Genomic DNA, 22,299 nt, shown 5'->3' with positions numbered 1-22,299 from the left:
ACTTGGATCTTTGCTTCTTGGGGGAAAAAGAAATATTTTTTTGTAGCTACGCAAGTTATAAGCAATAAATTGAGCAGAACGAGAGACATAAAACGTGTTCTCGTTTCTCCTCCTTCCGAATGGGAAGAAAGTGCATCTCCTTGTGGGGCTCCACAAAAGAACCGGGCAATGGGGAAGGGGCAGTGAGCCCCGCCAGCACAAGGAGCAGAGAGAAACCGTGATTTACTGGCTCAAATAAAGGTGCCAAAAACGTGCCGTGATTTATTTGTTTGACTGGGAAAACTGGATTCTCAATCACAAAATGATAACGTAACAGCAATGAACTCGATGGCACGGGCTGGAATATTAAAGCTGCAAAATCAAGTTTGATTGGATGCCAATATTAATGGAATTAATGGAAAAGCAAACCAGACTCCAATTACGGATCAGCAACAAAACGCCCTCGTTTATGCCTGATGTTTTTGAAAGAAATCAGCATCTGTCTCTTGTAAATCATTAAAAGCAAAATGCTCAATTAATCCTTATTTTATTTGTAGAGGCCGACAGAGGCAAAGTCCTGTAGCCATACCTTTGCTTCAGGAATCGAAGCAATAATGGTTTCAGAAAGCAGTCACACTCTATGAGCAGACAATTGAAGAGATTTAGTAAATCCCACTTTATAGAGCAGAGACTAATCGGAAAACACGAGCCAGTCAAATGTTTCTTATGAACTGTTGACACTATATCAATGCTGAATCAATTGGTGGCATTTACTCTGAGTGACAGAAAAGAAATAAATATTTATATCACATCACCTATATCAATGAACCTGGGCAGAAAGCTATTTCTAACCTGTCAATATTTGATTATCTTGAAGAATCATGTCCCCTTCTTTTAATGATTAATATGAATTCCTTATTAAACCTAAATGGAAACTACGAGAGGGACATCATTATGAATGCCTGAAAGCAGAAACTGACAAAAAATAATAAAAAATAACAGCCCAACCCATATTTAAGTAACGATAAGTGTGATGTAATCCCCCAAAGGAGGAAAAGTTTAGGTTATAACCAGAAACCTATTCCCACTTACAGATCTGTGACCAAATTATGCAGAACACAATGCATTTTCTCTTGACTGTTTGTGTGCACCTCTGCAGGGAAGGCTAGATAAAAGATTAAAACTTACTCTGAATTTTCTTTGGGTTTAAGTAACTTCTTATGTAAGATTTTTGGTTCTTTCTCAAATTCTACTGCACAGGAAAGAAATCTGTAACAGTCTATGGCAGGGCACAAAGTGCACTCATCTCTGTTGCTCAGAACGAGTTAAATGCCAAATTCAGCCTATGGACACAATCACAAGAAAATAGCTTTTACTCATGTTCAGTATTTCCACTTCAGAATAATATTCCAAACAGGAGGTACGATATTGGAGTAACCATCACATTCCATTTTAAAAGCTCAGAAGCATGCTGGCACTTAAATCGTTTTAAGTTAGCCACAGAATTATGTTCTTTAGCTATAGTTTTGGAACATTAATAAACCCACCCAGTAAAAAAATCCGTGAATATTAAACCACACCTGCACACATAAGGAATGCTGACAGGCTTGAAAATGCACTTCCAAGCTGTACTCAAAGGATGCAGCACCAAACAGACAAGGTTACAATTCGGGGCTGTTAGACTCACATTTTAAAGGGGCACTCTCATCTATTAGACCATAATGTTACAGGTGATACTGAAGGACAAGCGTGAAGACCAGCCTTTATCTTCTTGACACGCTCAACTACAACTACTTGATTCATGAAATGCCAATGAGGCTTGGAGAGGTCATTGTGTGAAGGCACTGAATACGCATCTGAGATAATTAAGATTTCAGCCTTCGAAACATGGAGGGGAAGTGAACAGCAGTTAAGAAAATCAATAAGAGTCTTTTATTTGCAGTGACACAGATGTCTCAGTCAATAGAGCCTAATAGGCAAGCTTGATCGCAACGGACAGGTGCCTGCCTCCAAGGCTATCAAAGGGCTTTCGCTATGACAAACATTAAAATATATTTATGTTGCTACTGAAGAATCTGGGATTCTTCTAAGGTAGTTTAATTTAACGGCGTATATTTAAAGTCACTGCACTGTGTGAGCCTGCCTGGGTGCTCGGTTCAAAATGAGTAAGAAATGATGCTCCGTTTGCTCAAGACGTTCCCCTGCCCATCAACTTTTACATTAAACCTTTCACTTCTGGCTGCCAGCACCCAAACGCCTGAAGCACGATGAGAAAGTAACAAGGCAGCATTCTGCAGCTTTGGCTTTGTTGTTGTTCTGAGGCTTGTGTGCTTGTTTGCTGCTTTTAAAGGAGCTGCAGAATAAAGGGACTGCAAATAGGGCAAAAAACAGCTTCCTTGCAAGAACCCATATTTAAGTATCTACTGCCCTAAAAATACGAAGGTCACTCTAGCAGTTGACTTAGTTATTCAAAATTGATTAACTTTCTTCCCTGAAATTGTGGCAGCAGTGCAACATGTGTGAGATACTTCAATTTATTCGGAGCTAAATCTGATTAGCACATTTTGAGAAATGGGAAGCAAATTGCTATGCCAATCAAAGTAAACCAGGACACATAACTCATTCATATCATGAAAGTTTTCATGGCCTCTCCAGTTCTGTATTAAAAGAACGGATTATAACAAAGTGAGCAGTAAGCATCTCTCCATCTATTTGTGGGGTGCCAGTCACCATGGCATTAGGCAGCAACAAGATGTGCATGCAGCCAAGATCCAGCACACTGCACCTACCTGCCCATTAGCAAGTATCTTCTTCAGCTCCGCAGAAGACTTTTTTAAGCTTAAAAAAAAAAAAAACAACAACAAAAACCAGCAATTAATTTTAATGATTGTGTCATTTCACTCCACAAAATGAAGGAAAACCACACTGAGATGAGAAGAAGGCACTGAGAAGAAGCTTAAGCCCACTGTTACGCATTCTGAGCAGATTTAACCGGCAGTGCTCAGCGATGCTGTCCATGTAGAAATGGAAAAGCATTAATAGTTGAGAGAATCAATATATTTTTCACCTTAACAAACAAGTGCTTCTAAATACACGACAATAGTTTCCTTTGAGATAGAACCCATTGTTTGTCAGCTCAAAAAAAAGGAAAAAAGGAAGATATGCTCACAAACCAGATGTTTCAAAAACAACAGCAAACACAGGGCTCACCCCTGGCCTCCAGGTGCCTTACCTTGTTTCAGAACCTCACTAATTTCTATAACATTTCAGCAGAAGGGATGGTGCCAGTCCCTAAAGGAAGGGGGTCAGTCCCCACTGCTGTGTGCATCCAGTCCAGCTCTCATGGCTGCTGCAGACCCCTTTATTTTTCAGGGGAAGCCACCCCAGTGTCAGCCTTAAAGTAGGTAAAATGATCTGTATTTATTTTCAAGTGAGAAACCTCTAACAAACCCCAGGGCAGCATGGCACGCTGCTGGCTGTGAAAATTACCCACGGCTTCAAATGTCTTCTGCCCACCCCAAAACACCACTTCTCTGCTTCTATCTCCGTTCCTTGTGCATTCCACACACCAAGCTGCCTGTGAGCAGCACCTCTGCAAAATTCCTCTCAAAGAGGCATTCTGCTCTTATTACCCAAGTATATATAAAAAAAAAGTACAAAATAATATATTCTTGAAAGGCACACACACACGTCTTGATCACAGATCATTATTAACAAGAACACTGAAAACACAGATTTCGTATTTGGTGGCTTTGTTCTTTAATAGGCCTCTTGTTCCCACGACTGCTTTAAAGAAAAATTAAGTTTCCCAAGGAAACATAAGTTGATCTTGTCATCTTTCATGACTAACAATTTGTGAACATGAAACAAAGAGAGACTTTCAATTACTTCAAAAACAAAACTCATAGTGCAGAAGGTTTTAGAAAAGGAATGGCAATTAACCACCAAATAAGGTGACAAGAACCTTCTAGAAGCCTCGTTTTCGATGCACTTTAAAAACAATCTCAAAGTACAGGAAGGGCTGAAAGCAAAAGCACGGCAGTGACAGAACGCAGCTTTATTTAGTGCAGCAGTACGATGGATTGGGACAAGGAGCGCAGCTCAGAAAGATGCTCCTGTAGACAGCATCTATATATATAGCTCCTACTACTTGCTTTCCTTGCAAAGCCACAGATAAACAGCACCAGGGCTGGTCGGAGTGGTCCTTGACAAGGCCACGTGCCATGTCCCAGCCCCAGCATGGCCCCATCACTGCTGGGAGCAGCACCTCCCAGCCCCACCGTGGGGCTGTGTCTGAGCACCTTCCTCTTGGTCGTTTATTTCCAAAGTGGGCTCAGAGATAAAAGCTGTGCTGAAGCACAGCTCAGTGCAGCAGCACACGGCATATGCTTATTAGAATCGAAGAATAATTTAGGTTGGAAGGGACCTCTGGAGGTTTCTATTCCCGCGTTTCAAATATGCTCTTATGTGAAGAAGAGAGAGGAGGCAAATTTTTCTTATTTCCTTTTTCTTTTTTTTTATTTTAAATTATATGTATGTGTGTATAAATATAAAATTATATATCATAAAAATCAATATTGAGTGTAACACCTTCCTGTAACAGTTCATGTAATGAAAGTGAGTTCATGCTCCAGTGTTTAAAGACAGACCCATGGAAAGGAGAAAGCATTTTCTTGCATTTTAAGACCTTAATATGGGTTTTGAAACCAGGGCTCAAATAAAAAAGGAAAAAAAAAAAGAGAGAGACTTGAAAGCTTTGCTGAAGCTGCATGTCACAGGGCACCTGAGCTGCTCGGGTTCTCACAAAATCTGACCCCACAATTACAAATGTACCAAACTGGGGATCAAATCTGAAAACCAAAGAATCCTAATGAGATAAGCAACAAAGACCTGAACATACAGACTTTGCTATGCATAGTGACAACTGCATCAGTTAAAGTAGCTCACCCATAAACAGTATCTCCACACTTTATATAAAGGACAAAGCCACCTGAAACACCCAGCACAGATGTATTTCTTTGGTAGAAACCCCTGCTAACAACCAGCAATGTGAGCCCAGCAAGGTCCATGAGTCACAGTTGATTCTGCCCCCCCTCCCACTGTGCTTCGCTGTGCCCAGCTGTCTCACTGAGAAAGTTACTCAACACCAAGCCTATGGCAGGTGAGTGCTGTGCATAGGATCCATTTTGATTTAAGAAAAGAAAACAAAACGCATGCTCCCATTCTTGACTCTTACCTATTGCTTGGAAGGGAATCCGAGACTGCAGAACTGCTATTATTAGCAGACCCTGCTCGTGTATTTACCTGCAGGCAGGGAAAGAATCTTTATCAGTCGTTTGTGTTCAGAGGACACTATTCTAATTAACCTGTAATTTGCCATGAATTTCTCATTTCACTGCGGAGGTTAATTAGCTTGTTGCTAGGCATGCCGATGGTTGAGTCTTGCCTGTATGTAGGTTAGCAGGCTATACAACCCACGGACTACAAAATGCACTCCTTCTCTCTTACGCGCTTAGTTAGATAAAACAGAAAGAGATGGGATGTCCACCATTTAGTCTTAAAATCGGAACGATCCATCAGTATGTTGGCAGTGCTCTGCATTTCAGGAGCAGTCAGTATGGACCTGGATGAACCAAACAGCCCCAGAGATGGCCCTGCAGTGCAGTGGGCCCCACGCTCTGCTATATTACTGAGAACAAATGAACGTGCTATTTTTGCTTCCAACTCTTTGAACTAGCAGCAGACATCAGTTAATAACTGAATATTAAAATTTAAGAACCTTACAAACAGTGCTAAAAAAAAAAAAAGAGGCAATTCCATCTTTATTAAAACTGTATATATAGATACCACAGCCAACACCCAGCAGATGAATCGCTCTCCCATCCTCACACAAAAAATCTGCTTGTCAGAGCTCAAGAAAGTGCAGTTTTATTTGACATTTCAATAAGTGGAACACAGCATTACAAATCCATCTAACTTTACTGAAACAATTATTGAAATTCGTACCTTCAGGCCATGTATGTTCCGTTTCCCAGGAGGCTTGCAGGCTGAAACAGTAATTGACTAAATTGTAGAACACATCAGGGCCATTTACAAATTTGCTCAAAATGAATCTTTTAAAAAGAAATGAGGGTGACACCAAAATTAGCAGAGAGAAATGATTGAAAAGTGCCTCCCAAGACCCAGAGTGGGAATTACGAACCAGGATTTTTAACTTGCAGGAGTGAGCATTTATAAATGCTAAGAGCTTTCTGACACCATGTAATATAAATTCTAATTTCTGCTTAAAACACATCAAAATTCAGAGAACCGTCGGATTAAATTATCAAATTCTTTTTGTAATTCAAATTAAAATCAATATCTTATGTCATTATATTTCTATGTGCTGTATTTGTCTGACATTCAACAGAAATATTTGCAAGGAGTGTTTTAAAGGAACCGACTGCCACGTGTCATAAATTAGCCATGTTGTCAAACACAGCTTGTTCTAAATGTGGAAAAAACACATCGGGGCAACAGCAGCGAGCCTCAAGAAACTAAATACTGGATACAAGCTGTACAAAATGCCACATTTTGGCTCCAGACGTAGAAATGTGGCACCTCACTGTGACATCTGGGCTCAGAGAGGAGCAGGCTGCTGGAGGAGCAGGCATTTCCTTTGAGTCTCCAGAGCTGCACGCTGCCTCGTTTCCCTTGTCAGTGGATGTGCTTTTGTCAAACGTTAAAGCCACGACGGCTCCTAGCTACATGTTACAGACAGTTCCCATTTCCAAACTACAGTGCCCTACAAATGGCATGTTAAAGGGCCTGTCACTTTTGATTGATTGTCTGAGGAGGGATGGATTTGATTTTTCTCTTTCTCCGATGCAGATGCATTTCACTTCCATTTTTGACAGCAGGAAACAGAACTATTTATTAGTCAGAAGGACACAGATGATAGTTATTAAACACATCAGTTAGGGCCAAGCTGGGCCACGTGCCTTTCAATGACATTAGGAATTACCACGTGTGCCTTAGAGAAGAAAACAGTATGGAACCGTGGGCAGAAAAAACCTCAAACAACAATCAGGAAACAATAAGCTATTCTAAAACACACAGAAGGATACTGTGATATTGTTCCCCCAAGAGATGAAAATCAACATCTTGAACTAAATTTTAGGAAGCCAGTATCTTTCTGACTTACACTTGAATTATATATATCACACATGCTATTATATGAACACATACAGACAGAGTCTACATCCCTACCACGGAACACAAAGTGAGAATATGTATACACACACATATACATGTATGTATGTAACACAGACAGGATTTGTGTGTGCATGCACTATATATATATTTAAATATACAAAATAAACTAAATATCAGTTTTCCTTCCTGAGAGACTTTCGAATTATTAACTGAGAAGAGCACAGCCGAGAGAAGACAGAACAGCAGGTGGGCAGTGGCTGATGGCTGACTGTGGGGTTTTTTGGAGAAAGGCTGAAAGGGCAGAGAGGGCTTGGGAAGAAAGCTCTTAAAAAGGGAGAGCCTTCAGTTACAAGCAGAAAGGCTGCGTGTCAATGATGAGGCGTCAAGGTGAAGCAGCAACTCTGCTCTGAAGCAATTTAGAGGAGTAATGGCAAACCATCTGCAGGGAGATGTGCGTGGCTGAACCAGTGGTGGCTAAGGGCCATCATCAGCATGCCAATGAATGCTGGATCTGTACAGTCAAAGATCATCACCTTTGGATGGACAGCAAACAAAAAAGGAGCTGGTAGAAGGAACAGGAATCCATTGGGCTGGTTTTTCAGGAGCAACCCAGCTACCCCCAAAGGAGAACGTAAAAGGTTAAGCATGATTTGTAACCTCAGAAAGGCCCCTTTTCACACACAGCCAAGCCAGCTACTGAGCTTCTCCTGGCAAAATATCCTTAAGGAGATACTCAATTGCTCTGCATTAAGGGGTACCCCTCAACCAGACCCTGTGATCCTGAGTTGTACCCCCTTTGCATTCCCCTTGCATCCAGCCTTCTTTTAGCTCGGAAGCCCAGCATCCTTTGGAGACCTTATTAGCACGTGCTTGAGAAGAGTGTTGGTTAATTGCCCAATTCAAACTTCAGAGAGTTGTAAGTAATGGAAGTCTAGAATGTTTAATTGGGAAACCCATGGTATGATTATTTGTATAATATCAGTTAAGTGAGAGTAGTTTAATTTTTAATTATTTCAATTAATTTATTGCTGGGAGATTTACTTGGAGAATTTAAAGCTTATCTGTTTCATCAATTAAGAGCCAGATTCAAAGACTGGATACTGAGAGAATCTGAATGAATCAGTGGAATTATGTAATGGATTCATCTCTTTTTTTAAACCATTACTTGAGTTCAGAGAGCGCGGCACGTTCCCAAAAACCTGGCCAGCTGCCTACGGATTTTTTGTTCAGGACGGAGTGACCTATTTTTCAATGGCCTCAGCCTGCATAACTGATTGCAGTTCTGGAGAACTATTAAAGCACTTGTGATCATGATGATACTGCACTAGCTGCCCAAATCTCAAACATGTCATACACAGAGCTTCTGTGATAGACAGGATCCCTTTTAACAGTGACACGTCACATTCCTCAAGTCTGTTAAGATGATTAACATATTAAAATATATAGCAAAATCATAAAAAATCCAATCTTTCTAAGCACCCAAAAATTAAATTATTCATCTGCTTTGGTTTGAATACAAGCAGGATCATCGTCAATGAGTTTCTTAAATGTACATAAATATGTACCATGCAAACTGAATCTTGTTAGTCTAATTTACTCCAGTAAATTAGCTATTTTATATGCAATAAATGTAGTTTTCACTACACTCCCCACAATAATGAATTCTTGTATCCAAATTAAGAGGTAAACATCATGTTATGTGCATTTAAACCTCTCGAAAACATAACTGTTGATGAAACAGTTTACTGATATAATCATTGTTGATTAGAATTTGTTAAGCATTACCTCTTGGATATATCTGGAGAGGCTCTATTAACTGTCCATTTACTTGCTGTTCCATTACAGTGGAGTAATACTGCAAAGAGATTAAAAAAAGAGATTACTCAGTAATGTACGAACAGTAGTAAGTGCACTTATGGATTGTTTAATTCACTGTACATTTTTTTACTGCCATTATAGATATCAGCCTCTGCAATGCTTCCTCACCACTTGTAGTGCTCACACAGTGAAGCGGAATGAAAGGAACACGACCAAAGGGTGGCAACAAGCAGCACAGGAACCTGCTCCTCATTCAACGATGTGCATCTCAGGCTCACCCGAAACCTGGGCACGCTGCAGCAGACTGGGCAAATGCAACATTTACAGCAAACACAGCAGCTGCCATGCCTGGAGAAGTTGGGAAAACTAGTCAAATGAGGAAATAAATATAGTCCAAGGGAAAGAAATAAGTGACATTAAGGAGACTCCAAGGGAGAAAAGAATCTGCGAGCTATCCAAGAATTTGCAGAGCTGAAGCACAGCCAGAGCAACTGGGGCCACATGCCACATAGGCAGAGAACTCATGCAGTCCCTTGCTGTTTTCATTTAATGCACAGTAGGGTGAGGGAAAGCCACTGCAGCCATCAGGAGACCTTGGACTACTGCACTTGTGTTCTATTGAGACCACTGGGAGCAATCTGCAGGGAAAGCACATTGCTAAAGGAAGGCTGAGCATGGACAAGAGCGATGCAAAACCATCTGAAAACATCAATATTTAGGAAAATAGAAAACACCTAACATGGCATGAGGATGAGCAGTGGCATTAAGCAATGAGATGAATATTTGGATTGAATAAAACCTTTTCTAGCCAACCTTCCTCAAGGAGCAGTGAGCACCCACCAAACAGAACGCAGAACCGTGTGACCAGTGACAAAGCAAAGTGGCCCCAGGGCAGCAGACAGACCTTTCCCCAGGCACTGCCTGGAAAGCACACATCTCCCACCACGATGTGTAAAATATCAAGAGCACATCACAAAGCACATTTCTTTGGCAATCCCCGTGCATCTTTGAAGCAAACACGCTGGCGGTGGTCCAGATCTCCATGGCATAAATCAGCACAGCTCCACTGACTTTCATGCTAATTCTCACCAGCTGAGTGTGGTCTAAGACTTCAGAGTGTCACTGTTACCACTTCTGGTGATACTATTACTCAAATTGGCAAGAATAGATGTCAACAGGAAAAAAAATTCTAAGACTGGATGAAACACGAGTATTTTGCTCAGGCCAATGATTTCCCACAACGCAAGCATTCTTTACTTATACAGCTTAAAAAAGGCAAGAAGTTGACTAGCTGCTGAACGTTACAAAATGTCTCATTCTTTGATAATGGGATTAAACAAGTGAACTACACTAAGTAGATTTTTAGATGGGCACCACAGCCAATTTGTGAGCAGAACCTCATTCTGTTTCCTTTACAGCACAAAGACCGTGACCTGCTGCGATAGACCAACAGCTTCACAGAAATAAACATTTCAGTACTTCTCTTGTCTCCGATTTTTTTTTTTTAAATTAATTCATGCTAAGAAACAGGAAGAAATTTCCTCTTGTAAAAAAGAAATCGTTACGAAAAAAATTGCTGAGGGCATGAGTATCCGTCCAGCCCCACCTCCTGTGTGTACATTTAGCACAGTGCCTGCTGCTTAAAGCATTTCCCTCATTAAAGTCTCACCACAAGATTTCTGAGGAGGGTAACTTGTTCATAGTAGTATGTAAACATATAAATCCGCATCTTAAACAACCCCACGATGCATGCTTTCACTGTGTTTATACAGAGCAAAGCTATTCATTATAGAAGCCCATTGCTTTGAAATAATCAGTGGGGTTTTTCTGGGAGTCAGGACTACCTGCAACCTTATTTTGTATTGTGGGTGGCCACACGTAGCAAGCCAGACCCACTCCCATGCCCTCATCCCCTGAACCTCCTGGTTATGTTACCTGAACCCAATAGTTAGGCCATGACTGCTCACGAGAACACAAGGTTGGTTCTTTTTGTTGTTTGTTTTTTAACTACTACTTTCCTGGTGCCACTCTATGACCTCGAGACATGTACATACAGTATAAACAGATATTGCATACTCTCCAGAATAATAAATTAAAATGAACATACACAAAACTACATTTCTTCCCCCAAAAAAGGGAGAGAGGAAAGCGTGGCCCTCTCCATTACTCAACCGGTGATGACAAGTAAATGAAATATCAATCATGTAAGCTGTCAACCTTTTGGGACAGCAATAACTGTTAACAAGTAGTCTGGAAAAATTGTCTGAAAATGACTTGTCCTCCACATATGAGCATTTGAGGTTTCCGTGGAAAATTAAGATGCCAGTGGCTATTTGGAACATTGTTCAGGTATTCTTTTTAATGGAAAATTTGCCAGTTATTGATCCGGAGCATGTACCCCTTGCTTTCAGAAAGCTGCAAGCAACTTTCCAATCAGAGGCTGTCAAAAAAATTACTGCCTTTTTATAGCGATACAAGACAACAGCTAAAGTGCAACCCCAGCACTGCTCAATGCCTATCTTTAATCAACTGCAACGTGCAACAGAAAAATAGCTGTATTCACCATTCCACAACATTTGCATGGGCACAGTGCAAAGTGTTTCTGTGTACTCTGAAGTAATTCCAGAACTGTCCAAAAGCATTCCTGCTGTCAAATGCTAAAACCAAAAACACGAAGATGAAGGGCTGGGCATGGCTCAGAACAGCTCTGCCATCCCCACGTCGTGCCTGCAAGGAGCAGATCTGTAATCTCAGAGAATTATGCGCTCATTCTTAATCTGAAAGAAAATCTCCCACTGCAAAGCAGCAATGAAGTGGCCAACTAGTTCAAAATGAACATTTCCAGAAAAGGAAAGCCGCTGAAATGGAAAGGAGTCATTTAAAGACATCCTATAATTTTTAGGGGAAAGCAGAGTTGAGCAATGGTAACAGTAATGTACTGAAACTTTCCCAGTAAGCTTGGAAGCACGGGAAAGAGGTGACTTTACAAAGATGTGATTAACTGTAAGGCTGTGCCAGGAAGGTGCGAGTTTTCCAGTTTAACAGCAAAGCAACAGACACTTTGTGAGGAGCAGCGATAAATGCAAAGAACTTTGCTGGGGAAGCACTGCCAGTGATCTACTTGTATCAAACAATACCAAACCTAACAAACAAGCATAAAATCCCTTTCCTTTCTTTCCCCCAATTTTTTTTTTTCGTGCTCTTCAATACCTGACCAGTACTGTAATGGTCTTACCGCCTCTGCAAAGAAAAATCACGAGCAGTTCCAGAGCTCAACCCCAACCCAGGGATGCTGTCCTTCTGCCACCCCACGACAAAGTTGGGGCAATGCCCCAAATCTCTCTGATCAGAGCCCTCCAACAGAACTGCAGTCACTGGCTCCAACCAAAGCAGCCACGGCTGGCACTGATGAGTTTGATGTTGGTGCCATTCACGTAATCAGAAGTGCACTTTGCAACGAACTGCCATTCCATTTGACTTAGAAAAGATCCATTTGTTATTTATTTGTTATTTTCTTGCTATCCATTTCATTTCAAAGGAAAGGTTAAATGATTTTTTTTCACTTCCATCTGCAACTTGAAACATACATCTAAGCTATATTGAAACTACTGTTTCAATAAGTAACCACATGCTTTATTTCTGTAGTCTGATTTTATATTTATGGGTATCTTGACAGATTTTACATATATCTATGTGCATAAAGACACAGACCTGCACATTTCTCATACTAAAAAACAGAAAATGTGTCTTTAAATCCTCTATGAATACTGAGCCTGCAGCTACAATGAAACTCTTCTGTTAGGAGGGGTGAAACAGTCTCCAGATGAAAGTAGATTTTGAAAAATTTTTAGAGCCCAGGGGTTCATTTTTAATGAGCCGTTACTTTAAGTACTGCATAAAAAATACAAGAAATTGATAGTCCATTTAGCCTGCACTATACCTAATGCAAAAGTCATTAAGATGCATTATTCTTAATGTTTATGATATGATCAGTAAGTGTACAAGTCTTTTTTTAAAAAGTCAAGCATGACCATATATCTCACGTGATAGAGTTTTTAAACACCTACGCTTAACATTACACTGTGAATGCTGCAGCTCACATTAATGATTTGATACGTGCAAAAACACATGAACAGAAGCTGACAAACATGGAAAGCATCAGCATTTATCATACTGTACCTACATAGGACAGCATGGCCTTCATTTCTTCATCACTTCTGACAGTAATCCGATCTCCGTCCTCATCTTCATCTAACAAAGAAACGCATTACGTCGTGAACAGTGGAATAAGGAGATCTACATCTTTAAATCCAAGGGTGGTTGGTTTTTTTGCCTGCACACTTTCAAGTCAATGAAAATAAGGATATATAAGCCCACAACACAGGTAATTAAGTGCTCAGGGAATAATAACACACGGTGATTTCAAATATTAATTAACAAAGACAACAATTACATATAAAAGGGAAGCACAAATGAAACACTCAAAACTTTGCTTCCAAGAATTCTTCTATCACCAGAACCTCTCCAGAAGCTGAGAACCCCATACCAAAACCCTTTCAGTGGTTATTCCAACACAGCAAACACAAAGCAAGGTTTCTTCGTGTGTTTTGGTCCTCCCAGACAGAGTCAAGTTCGGGCAGAAGTTAATTTATTATTATCATGTTGAAATTTATAGCGATCTGTTTTCTTTCCAGAGAAGCCCTCTGCTCTCACTGCTGTCCTCAGCAACCTCAGCCCACATGGACGATGCCAAGGTCCTCCCATCCACGTTAGCTTCATGACACAGAGACATTGACTTAAACTGTAGCTTAGAAGTGGGCACAAATCCACACGTTTATAGACGGAAATGCATTTACAGGAGGACAGCAGCATGCCAACAAGCAAAAACCGTTGGTGTTTTTGACCATGGGGCAACTACAGCTCCGTGCTGAGAGCCCTGGACACGGGGACAAGGCAATTCTGGCCTTGAGGCCCTGCTGTAGGGACAGAATCAGAGCAAAGGTTGGAGAGGCTCCAACAGAGCAAGGTGTTTAGAAAGAGTAGTAAGTATATGAAGGTGTAGAAGAGGAAAAGCCATCCCAAAGACATACGGCAGGATCCAGCAGGTGCAGATGCAACAGGGAGACAAATCCCCCCACCAGCACCACACTGTGCTCCCACACACTGTGCCTGCTGCAGCAACCAGCCCCGTCCTCTCCTCCAGCCCCAGAGAACAGCTCAGTTTGCACTCGCTCAGCACCAGGAGAGCTGCACAAGGCCCCGGCTGTGGGCACAGACCCCTCCCTGCCAAACCCATAATAAGACGTTCATTTCTTTTTATTGCTCCAGCTTTGGGGAGAAGGGAGGGCTTAATGATCTGTCTCCAATTTTTGCTGCAATCTAAATATCTGCCGTAGATACTTAAAAAACAAACAAACAAAAACCAAAAACACAAAGCCTGTGGGTGTACACCCCCATTTTACATTTATTTTTTTCCCCTTGGACCATGAGATTTTTTGGTCAGGAAAAGGGCATCTGTTGTGATGAACCTCAGACCCACCTGAGCTGGGTTACCTGAAGTACTACAAACCCCTACTGAACACCAAAAGGTGTGGATACAGAGTGAATGCAACTATTCCTGTTTGGCAGGGGTTGGACTCCATGATCTCTTGAGACCCCTTCCAATTGCTGTGATTCTGTGATATGGATTTGGATCTGGAGCAGATACGCTCACTTTGGGACACAAGCAGAGGCTGAAATCTGTCTGCAGCTCTGCTACATGTTCTGCCTGCAAACAGCTCTCACCCCAGCAAATGGAAGGTGACTCTGTTCCCCTGGATGAGAGCTCACTCCTGCATGAGAATCTGGGAACGGACCTAAATCAACTTATTAAGATTCCACTGAGAAAAAGAGTTTGTTCATTCTAGCTCTGAAAACCAAACAGCTCATTCTGAGGATGCAGAGAAGAGCAAAAACATTGCAGAAAAGAAAATACAAAAGACAAATAAGAGAGAAAAAAAAATAAAGTAGCATAAAAAACCCTTAGAATTGCACTTTAAAACGTACCAGGAAAGAGCTATGGGACACTGGAACATGAAAGCTGGGTGAAGAACTAGATGGCACAGTCGTGTCCTACAAGAGCCTTGTGGAAGTTAAACTGATGGATTGCCAGCTTGCTACAACTACTTGCTGAGGTTACCAGCCTGCAGCGAGTCATGACTGATGAAAAGATTAAGAAGAGTTAGCGAGTTGAAATGCAATGCTTCCTTGCCTGGAAACATCTTAGGCAGAGAGGAGGAGGAGCTGCAGAACTGCTCGCTGGCCAAAACCCAAGGCTCAGCCGTGCTGCAGGAGCAGAACTGAAGGAGCTGCTGTACATGAGCGCAGCCAGAGCTGTGCATCAACAACGGGATTGGAGTGAAAAACAGAAGAGGAAAACATATGTCAGAGACAGAGATAAAACCTCTAGACAGGCTTGGTTTGAAGGGACAAACTGAGCTGGGACCACTGAAATGAAAAAATAAAAGCTGGAGAACTCCTAGAGCCCAACCGCAAAGCACTTCTAAACATCACATATTACTCCTTTCAAATGATAAGAAATTAACTGCAGAGTTCTCCGAGTACAAAAGTCCTGATAACACTGCAAAGAGAATAAACTCAATTTAAAATGCGTTGATGAAAAAGCAGGAACTGTAACCTGGCATTAGAAAAGCAAACTCTAAAGTAGTCAGGCAACGCCTGAAAAGAGCAAAACCAGAACAGAACGTATTTCTCTTTTCTGTGCAGATTCCCTTGCTGTCCTGCCATAGCAGGCACAGCCCCAAACTAACCAGACAGAATGCACGGGTTCACAAAGATTTCCAGGCTTCTCTACTTGCCTAGAGCACAGCAATGCGATTTTCCAGCACATTAGGGAAGCAAAAGTAGAACCAAAAAATCCTACGTACTGGCTGGATTTTGCTAATGTCACTTAAAATGGAGGAAGAAATCCTAGCAAGATACCAAATAGCATGCAGCAGATGGTAAACAAATATCATGAGGCAATCTTCACAAAATCTGCAGCGTGTCACAAATACACAAAATGGCAGAGTTTGGATAAGAGGATCATAACAGGCCATATGTTGTTAGTGATTTTATTTGTAGCAATGTGTGATACGGTGGTGAAATCCACATAAAGGTCCAATAGCAGGAGAAGCACAGCCCCAGGTACGAGCCGCAATGGGCGCTGCACTGTAGATAACAATAACCAAACAAACAGCTGAGGAGGCTGCACGAGATGGCAATTACCCACATCTGAAGAAGCAATGAAGCAGGTGAGAACAAAGCTTGAGCTGGAAAAATCCAGGCATCCGATATGGATAAAGTAACCAGAAAAATCAGGCATCAATATACATAACATATTTTAGATGCCAGTTAAATGGCAGGGGAAATGGTTTTGTGCAGATGTAAATGACAGACTAGAGACATGAACTGAAAGCACAGAAGCAGATGTTGGAAGACACGATGAAATAAGTATTTCCAGGAAAGTTCTACACATGGTACCATTAATATGGGCTACTGCCCTGATGGCACTGGCTGCTATTGGCGCATGAAGTTCAAAGAGAGCTAATGGGTGATGGGGAGGGATGTTCAGAAAAATAATAAAATATCATACTAAAAAAAATTAAAAAGGCAAGGTCTGGAGACATTGACAGTTTCCATTCTTAGGTCTCTGGTATTTTAGAAGGGCAAAACACACACATGAAAAGAACATCGGAGAGCAATAAGTAGCACTTGAAGGCTCACAGAACAATTTCCTTTGATTATCCACACTCAGAATTCACCTTAAGGCCCTGAAAATGGGAGAAATGGTAACAAGAATGCCAGGCCCTATGCTGGCCTATCTGCCTTCACCATCAGCATCGCTATCTGACTCTCCTTGGCACCTCACTGCTCTTCAGACAGGACAATCCCCTGGGGGGTCCATACAAAAATAACAAGAGTGCTGAGAGCAGAGCTGAAAGGTGCTGGTTGAGTATGTCAACATTGGACTAAATCCACAATAACACAGCCACTAAAAGCTCTCCTAGCTCAGCAAAAGCACAACACAACCCCCTACATGAAGAGTAAGTGCTGGCAGGGACAACCCCAACCTGCAGCTTGCTCTGACCCCATACACAAGCTGTTCTTCTCAATCAGACCCACGGGGCCTTCCAGAAGTTATTACCTCTCCCAGGTCTGAGCAGGTGGCACATCCTGCAGCTCTCGTACCTCCTTCAGGAGCTGAAGCTCTGTATCAGGGACACCACCAGCAGGGGCGGTGGCAATGGGTTGATGGTTGGACCTGATGATCTTACAGGTCTTCTCCAACCTTACTGATTCTATTCTATCCACCCACACCTCCTGCTCTTCACACACAGGGGAGGCAACAGGGAGATGGCATATAGAGCCTACGCCCAGCCACAGAAGGAAAAAATGAAGCAATTCCCCATTACTAGCAGTAACTGGAGGTGCAAATACAGCCATGCTGCCATAGTGGGTAATAAAGCTCTAAGTCATACCATATTTCTGTTAAAACTACCACTCCTTTGATTTCTTCCATAAGAGGATAAAATTTGCAACTCAGACCTACAGGTACTTTATACTTCTCATTTAATTCAAGCAATATAATTGCAGTGAGGAATAAGAGCAAAGGAAGGTCATGCTGGTAATTAAAGCTGTATTGTGGAAATATGCTCACTCAAGTTGTGATTAAATAATAAAATATTACTTAGTCAAGTATCATCATTAAACTTGCATTACTGCATAAATATTTAACTGTAACATATAATGAACATAAACATTATTTATTTAAAAAATGACAACCTTATAATGCAACCAAGAAGCCCGTTTATACAAGTCATACTTACACTCAAACGCTGTTGTCGTTGCATCTGGCAGAACTTGACCGATGACATCCTAAAATGTAAAGAAGAATTAGCTACGTAGCAAAGGGGAAATGCCTGAGACAACTCAGAGTAAATCACTCTAATTGCTCCCCAGCTGCAGGCAGGAGACCTGAAGTCCTGCGCCTCACCGCCGCCCCAAAATCACCAACTTTTCAGTGCACACCACAAATCAGTGCAAATCACTGCTCTCTCCTCCTTCCTCTCCACGTTACCTCCAGGAATACCTTTTTCTTTTTAAATAACTCAATCATAACAGCAAACAAACCAGTTGTCATCCGCTGCTGCAGTTCAACGGATCAATTTTTACCCGTGGGTTATGGAAAAATGTACATCTAACTCATGGATGTCATAAAAACAGAGGTTTATGAATAGCTTTTAAAGCCAGAAAGCAGTTTTTTTTCCCCTCAGTCCTCCTGCACTGCCCCGAGTGCTGGAAGGAGAGCTCTCCACACGCTCTGACCCTGCAGGGTGACCTCACTGCACACCTCCACCTCCCCGTCCCACAGCTCAGAAACATGAGGAAGCATCCACAGCCCCGCTTTGGACCAAACACAAACCCTTCCTCTACAGCTAAATTTGCATATGAAGAACTGCTTTCCCCCCCTCCCCTCTCTTTTTTCCTTCCCCGAAGTCTTTACCCCCAGCACTCACTCAGAATTCAGTGACAACATTCTGCTGGGATTTAAGTCATCCCGGCCTCCCAGTGCATGTGCCGTTGTCAGCTCGGCGCGGCTGCAATAAGTCATGTCGGGGCATGGCAGAAATGCACAGCATGGTTTTCTCCTTCCTGCTGCCTGATTTCTCATGTCAGGCAGTCTCTCTGCTGACAGTGTCACAAAGTGATTAGAAATTAATGCACAGCAATATTTATTGCGGTACGTGCACTGTGAGCATCTCGGGGTGCTAAGCACTCCCCGTAACAAAGCCTTAGCAATCACTGTCCTGTCACTTCTGTTTTCTCCATATCCTTCATCTGAGTGCAGGAAATTAAACATTCTGTGCAATGTTAAAGAGACACAATTAATATAATGAGAAGCAACAAAGATTTCCACAGAGCTAACTGAAGCAAATAATATTTCTCAGAACTTTCTCCTGTCTCTCCAGTTCAGATGCTAAAATAAATGAACTGTCATTTAAACTATTAATTTGACAAAAAGACAAAAGCTGTGCAATACAGCTTACCTAATGATTCCAACCATAGAGACTGTAAATCCACCCGACCACAGCAAGACCCCAAATGCTTCCATATTAACCCAAATCCTTCTGGCTAAATGAGTGGACAGTTCTGTAGATACTCGGTCAAAAGCCAGATGAGCTGTACCCTTTGTCCTTAACAAGAAATTAGAGAAGACTGTGCTGTTAACTAATTACTTCTAAATCTATTTAGTTAAACACTGAAAATTCCTCAGCAAACACTCTTTAATTGCATTAGGCTTAAGCCACCTGTAAAACATCAGTGTGGGAGCACACGGAGACTTGCATTACATGGAGGTAAAATTGGGTATGAGAAAAGCAGCCCGCCTGGGGATGTTTGCAGACTGAGAGGTGTGTAAACACAGGACAGGGAGGGATGTGTGAAGGCTCCCGAGGTCTGCCAGGAGTGCTCTGCAACTTCCACAGCGATGGCACTGCGACACCGACGGTAAATTCTGTTATAATATCCCTTTTTTCATTCAGGGACTTCTTTAAAACGAGTAACAACAGCGTAGCACTCAAGAGCTGTTCACAGCCTTGTACCAAAAGTCAAAAAGAGCCCACCAACAACCACACAGCTTTGCTCTGAGCAACTTTCAGTATTTCTATGAAATCAGTGCACTGAAGAAAACCCATCCGAGCAGTGTGTGCGGTGAGCTCCCTCAGCTGCTGCACAGCACCTCCACACCTCAGACCTCACAGTGACCCAGGCTTAAGGGATTACTCTAAATTTCTACAGACTGTGTGCAGTGGTTTTCTACGATCACGACAGAGATCACAAGGAATAAAATACTGTGGCTCGTAAGCAGTTACTTCAACAGGATCATATCTGATAGCTCCTGTTCCACCCTACAAAATGAAAAGCCTCCAACAATGAGGGAAATAACAGGGAAAGGGCAGCCAAAAGGAATTCCGTCAAATCCACCCTCTAGCAGAACTGTGGAGCACTTATCTTGGGTGAGCAGAAAATGTGAAAGCACAGCCTTTAAGAACAGCACAAACATTGAGACCATGGGCTCCGTTCTCTCCATTCTCAGTCAGAGCTCATCTCATCTCACTATGACTCCATGAAGTTATCCTGAATTAACACCAAGCACTTAAGTGCTCTGCTGACGGCTCGGACAAATGAATTCAGACAGCCTGATAAGAAAAATAAGCTCATTGTAATTCATTTAGCGGTGCCTTTAAAATAAATCTGTTTACTGGTAACTCACAGGTCTGCAAAGCTGATACACACCGAACATATTTAAAGTGACATTATGAAGAACAGCTCTTAGCACCCACTTCAGGAAAGTAATCAAGCAAATGTCCAACCTGAATACAGCAGCAGTGGCACCGCTAGGCACAGTCCTGCTGCACCCAGGCCAGGGAGCAGCACCCACCTGCAGCTGTTAGGTGTGCATACAGGCTGCATGCTTTACGACCAGACTCGAGAGATACAGGGAACAGTGGGGCCTGATCAGAGCGCTGCTATTCAATAATTTACTTTAATAGGGAACATCTCAATTCTCCACACTATCCTTAATTGGCCCTCCATAAGCCCTCAGTGATTGCCTGTGAGGAGAAATCACAACAAAGGCAGGAGGACAACAAAAGGTTTGTCCCACTTTGGCCCTCCTCACTGACATAGGACAGCAATGCATCATCATCACCTGCTGACACACCGGGACACAACAGCATCGCACGACCTCTACTTCCAGCAGGACATCACTGCTCCCCATGGTGCCCAGCTCTGACCACTGACAATCACCAACACCAATGAACCTGATGCACAAATCTGTCCCCTTTCCTTGGGACATTTCAAACCAGAATGACTCACTGGCTGTAAAATGGGAAGCTCAACCTGCTCAGAAGCAGAGAAACACATCTGCAAGACATCCAATAGATCTTCTAGCTGGATGCAAGCAAACATCTAAGATGAGCACCAAAATCATGCGTGGAGAGGGGAAGCATCAGAAGCCACTTGTTCGCATGACTTCAGCAACAGTGCAGAACAAGACCAGCAATGCATTCATCATGTGCACCTGCAGTTTTTGGCTTCGGAGAGTGGATACTTATGTAACTGAGGCTTGCTGACCACGGGAACTGCTCTCAGAAGGAGGAAGAATGCTCTGCATGACCCCTGCTATGGCAGAGTCCCTCAGCATTGATTTGCCATACACATTCAGTGACACATCCCCTACGTAACTGCTTCTCCAAATACATTAGCAGTGAAAGGAGTCCTCTCTGACTAGGGATGCACCGAGCTGAAGAGCTGCTGGCACACTCTCCCTGACCTGCTCATTTTCCACACCATCACTCTCAGAAAGCATCACCTCCAGGTGGCCACAGACTGCTGCCAGTGTGGATGGCTCCAGGGGCAACTCCAGGTCTGTGCATCCATCGATCGCAGTGCTCAGTTGCATTTCAGGTGTTGAGGTCTCTGCTGGGCTCCTTCAGGTCACTTAGTGTCCTCACCTAAAAGGGCAAACCCTAAGGGCTACATTGGCAACTGCAGAGCCTCACGTGTAAGACACGGGTCAAGCACCAAGTCACAGTTATAATGCCTGAACACCTCTCTAGCTTCACAAATTCCCAAATAAATCGCGGAATCTCTGGGTTGGAAAGGACCTCCAAGACCACCAACCCCAACCCATCCCAACCACGCCCAGTAACCACGTCCCCAGTTAGGAGCTCTGGTTCCTGCTGCTCCAGCACCAACAGCACTTGCTGTCATCCCACTGGATGAGAAGCTCCAGTGTTACGCCCATGTACCTCCAGCTGCTTTGGTACCAAAGTGACACAACTGAGACTAAAAAACAAAACAGTTTCACTGAGCCATGCTCACCACACCTGCAGTAGGGGCAGAGGGGTCACGAGTTTCAGCAACTCCAGAGAACAGAAAGAGCCTTCGGAGAGCCCCAGGGCAGCTCAAGGTTGAGCCCAGAGAGCAGCCAGCAATGCCATCACGAAACCCGGCTCGATTTGGTGATTATTTCCCCATTTTTGTGGGCAGGAGGCGGCTGGCAGCCCACCCTCAGCTGCACCCACTCACCAGCACGTCCCTGAAGAGAAGCTGGGGCGCCGAGTGCACGGTCCAGTCCACGGCCCCGCCGTCGGGGATCTTGATGCGGATCACCAGCACCTGGTGGCTCTCCATGGCGCGGGAGGGGCCGCAGAGCAGCCAGAGCATCCCCGCCCCGCCGGGCTCACATGCTGCGGGGCCGCG

At 42.8% G+C, this 22,299-nt stretch overlaps 1 protein-coding gene across 2 annotated transcripts in view; it reads right to left on the bottom strand.

The window, feature by feature from the left end:
- Positions 1-22,293, bottom strand: part of MAP2K5 (mitogen-activated protein kinase kinase 5) — a 111,073-nt gene extending 88,780 nt beyond the window's left edge. For both annotated transcript variants that reach the window (XM_010717608.1, XM_031555358.1), the window contains exons 1-7: positions 22,126-22,293; positions 17,859-17,907; positions 13,175-13,242; positions 8,959-9,028; positions 5,986-6,026; positions 5,216-5,283; positions 2,769-2,817 (exon numbers count right to left, since the gene is read on the bottom strand). In XM_010717608.1, the coding sequence (XP_010715910.1) occupies positions 2,769-2,817; positions 5,216-5,283; positions 5,986-6,026; positions 8,959-9,028; positions 13,175-13,242; positions 17,859-17,907; positions 22,126-22,263 (483 nt within the window). In that variant the 5' untranslated portion in view covers positions 22,264-22,293. The remainder of the gene's footprint in view (positions 1-2,768; positions 2,818-5,215; positions 5,284-5,985; positions 6,027-8,958; positions 9,029-13,174; positions 13,243-17,858; positions 17,908-22,125) is intronic.
- Between the last annotated feature and the right edge of the window lie 6 nt (positions 22,294-22,299).

The sequence above is a fragment of the Meleagris gallopavo genome, chromosome 12 (genome assembly GCF_000146605.3).
Source record: "Meleagris gallopavo isolate NT-WF06-2002-E0010 breed Aviagen turkey brand Nicholas breeding stock chromosome 12, Turkey_5.1, whole genome shotgun sequence".
Classification (NCBI taxonomy): Eukaryota; Metazoa; Chordata; class Aves; order Galliformes; family Phasianidae; genus Meleagris; species Meleagris gallopavo.
The sequence above is the reverse complement of the archived record's forward strand: the minus strand, read 5'-3'. Positions and strand labels throughout refer to the sequence as shown.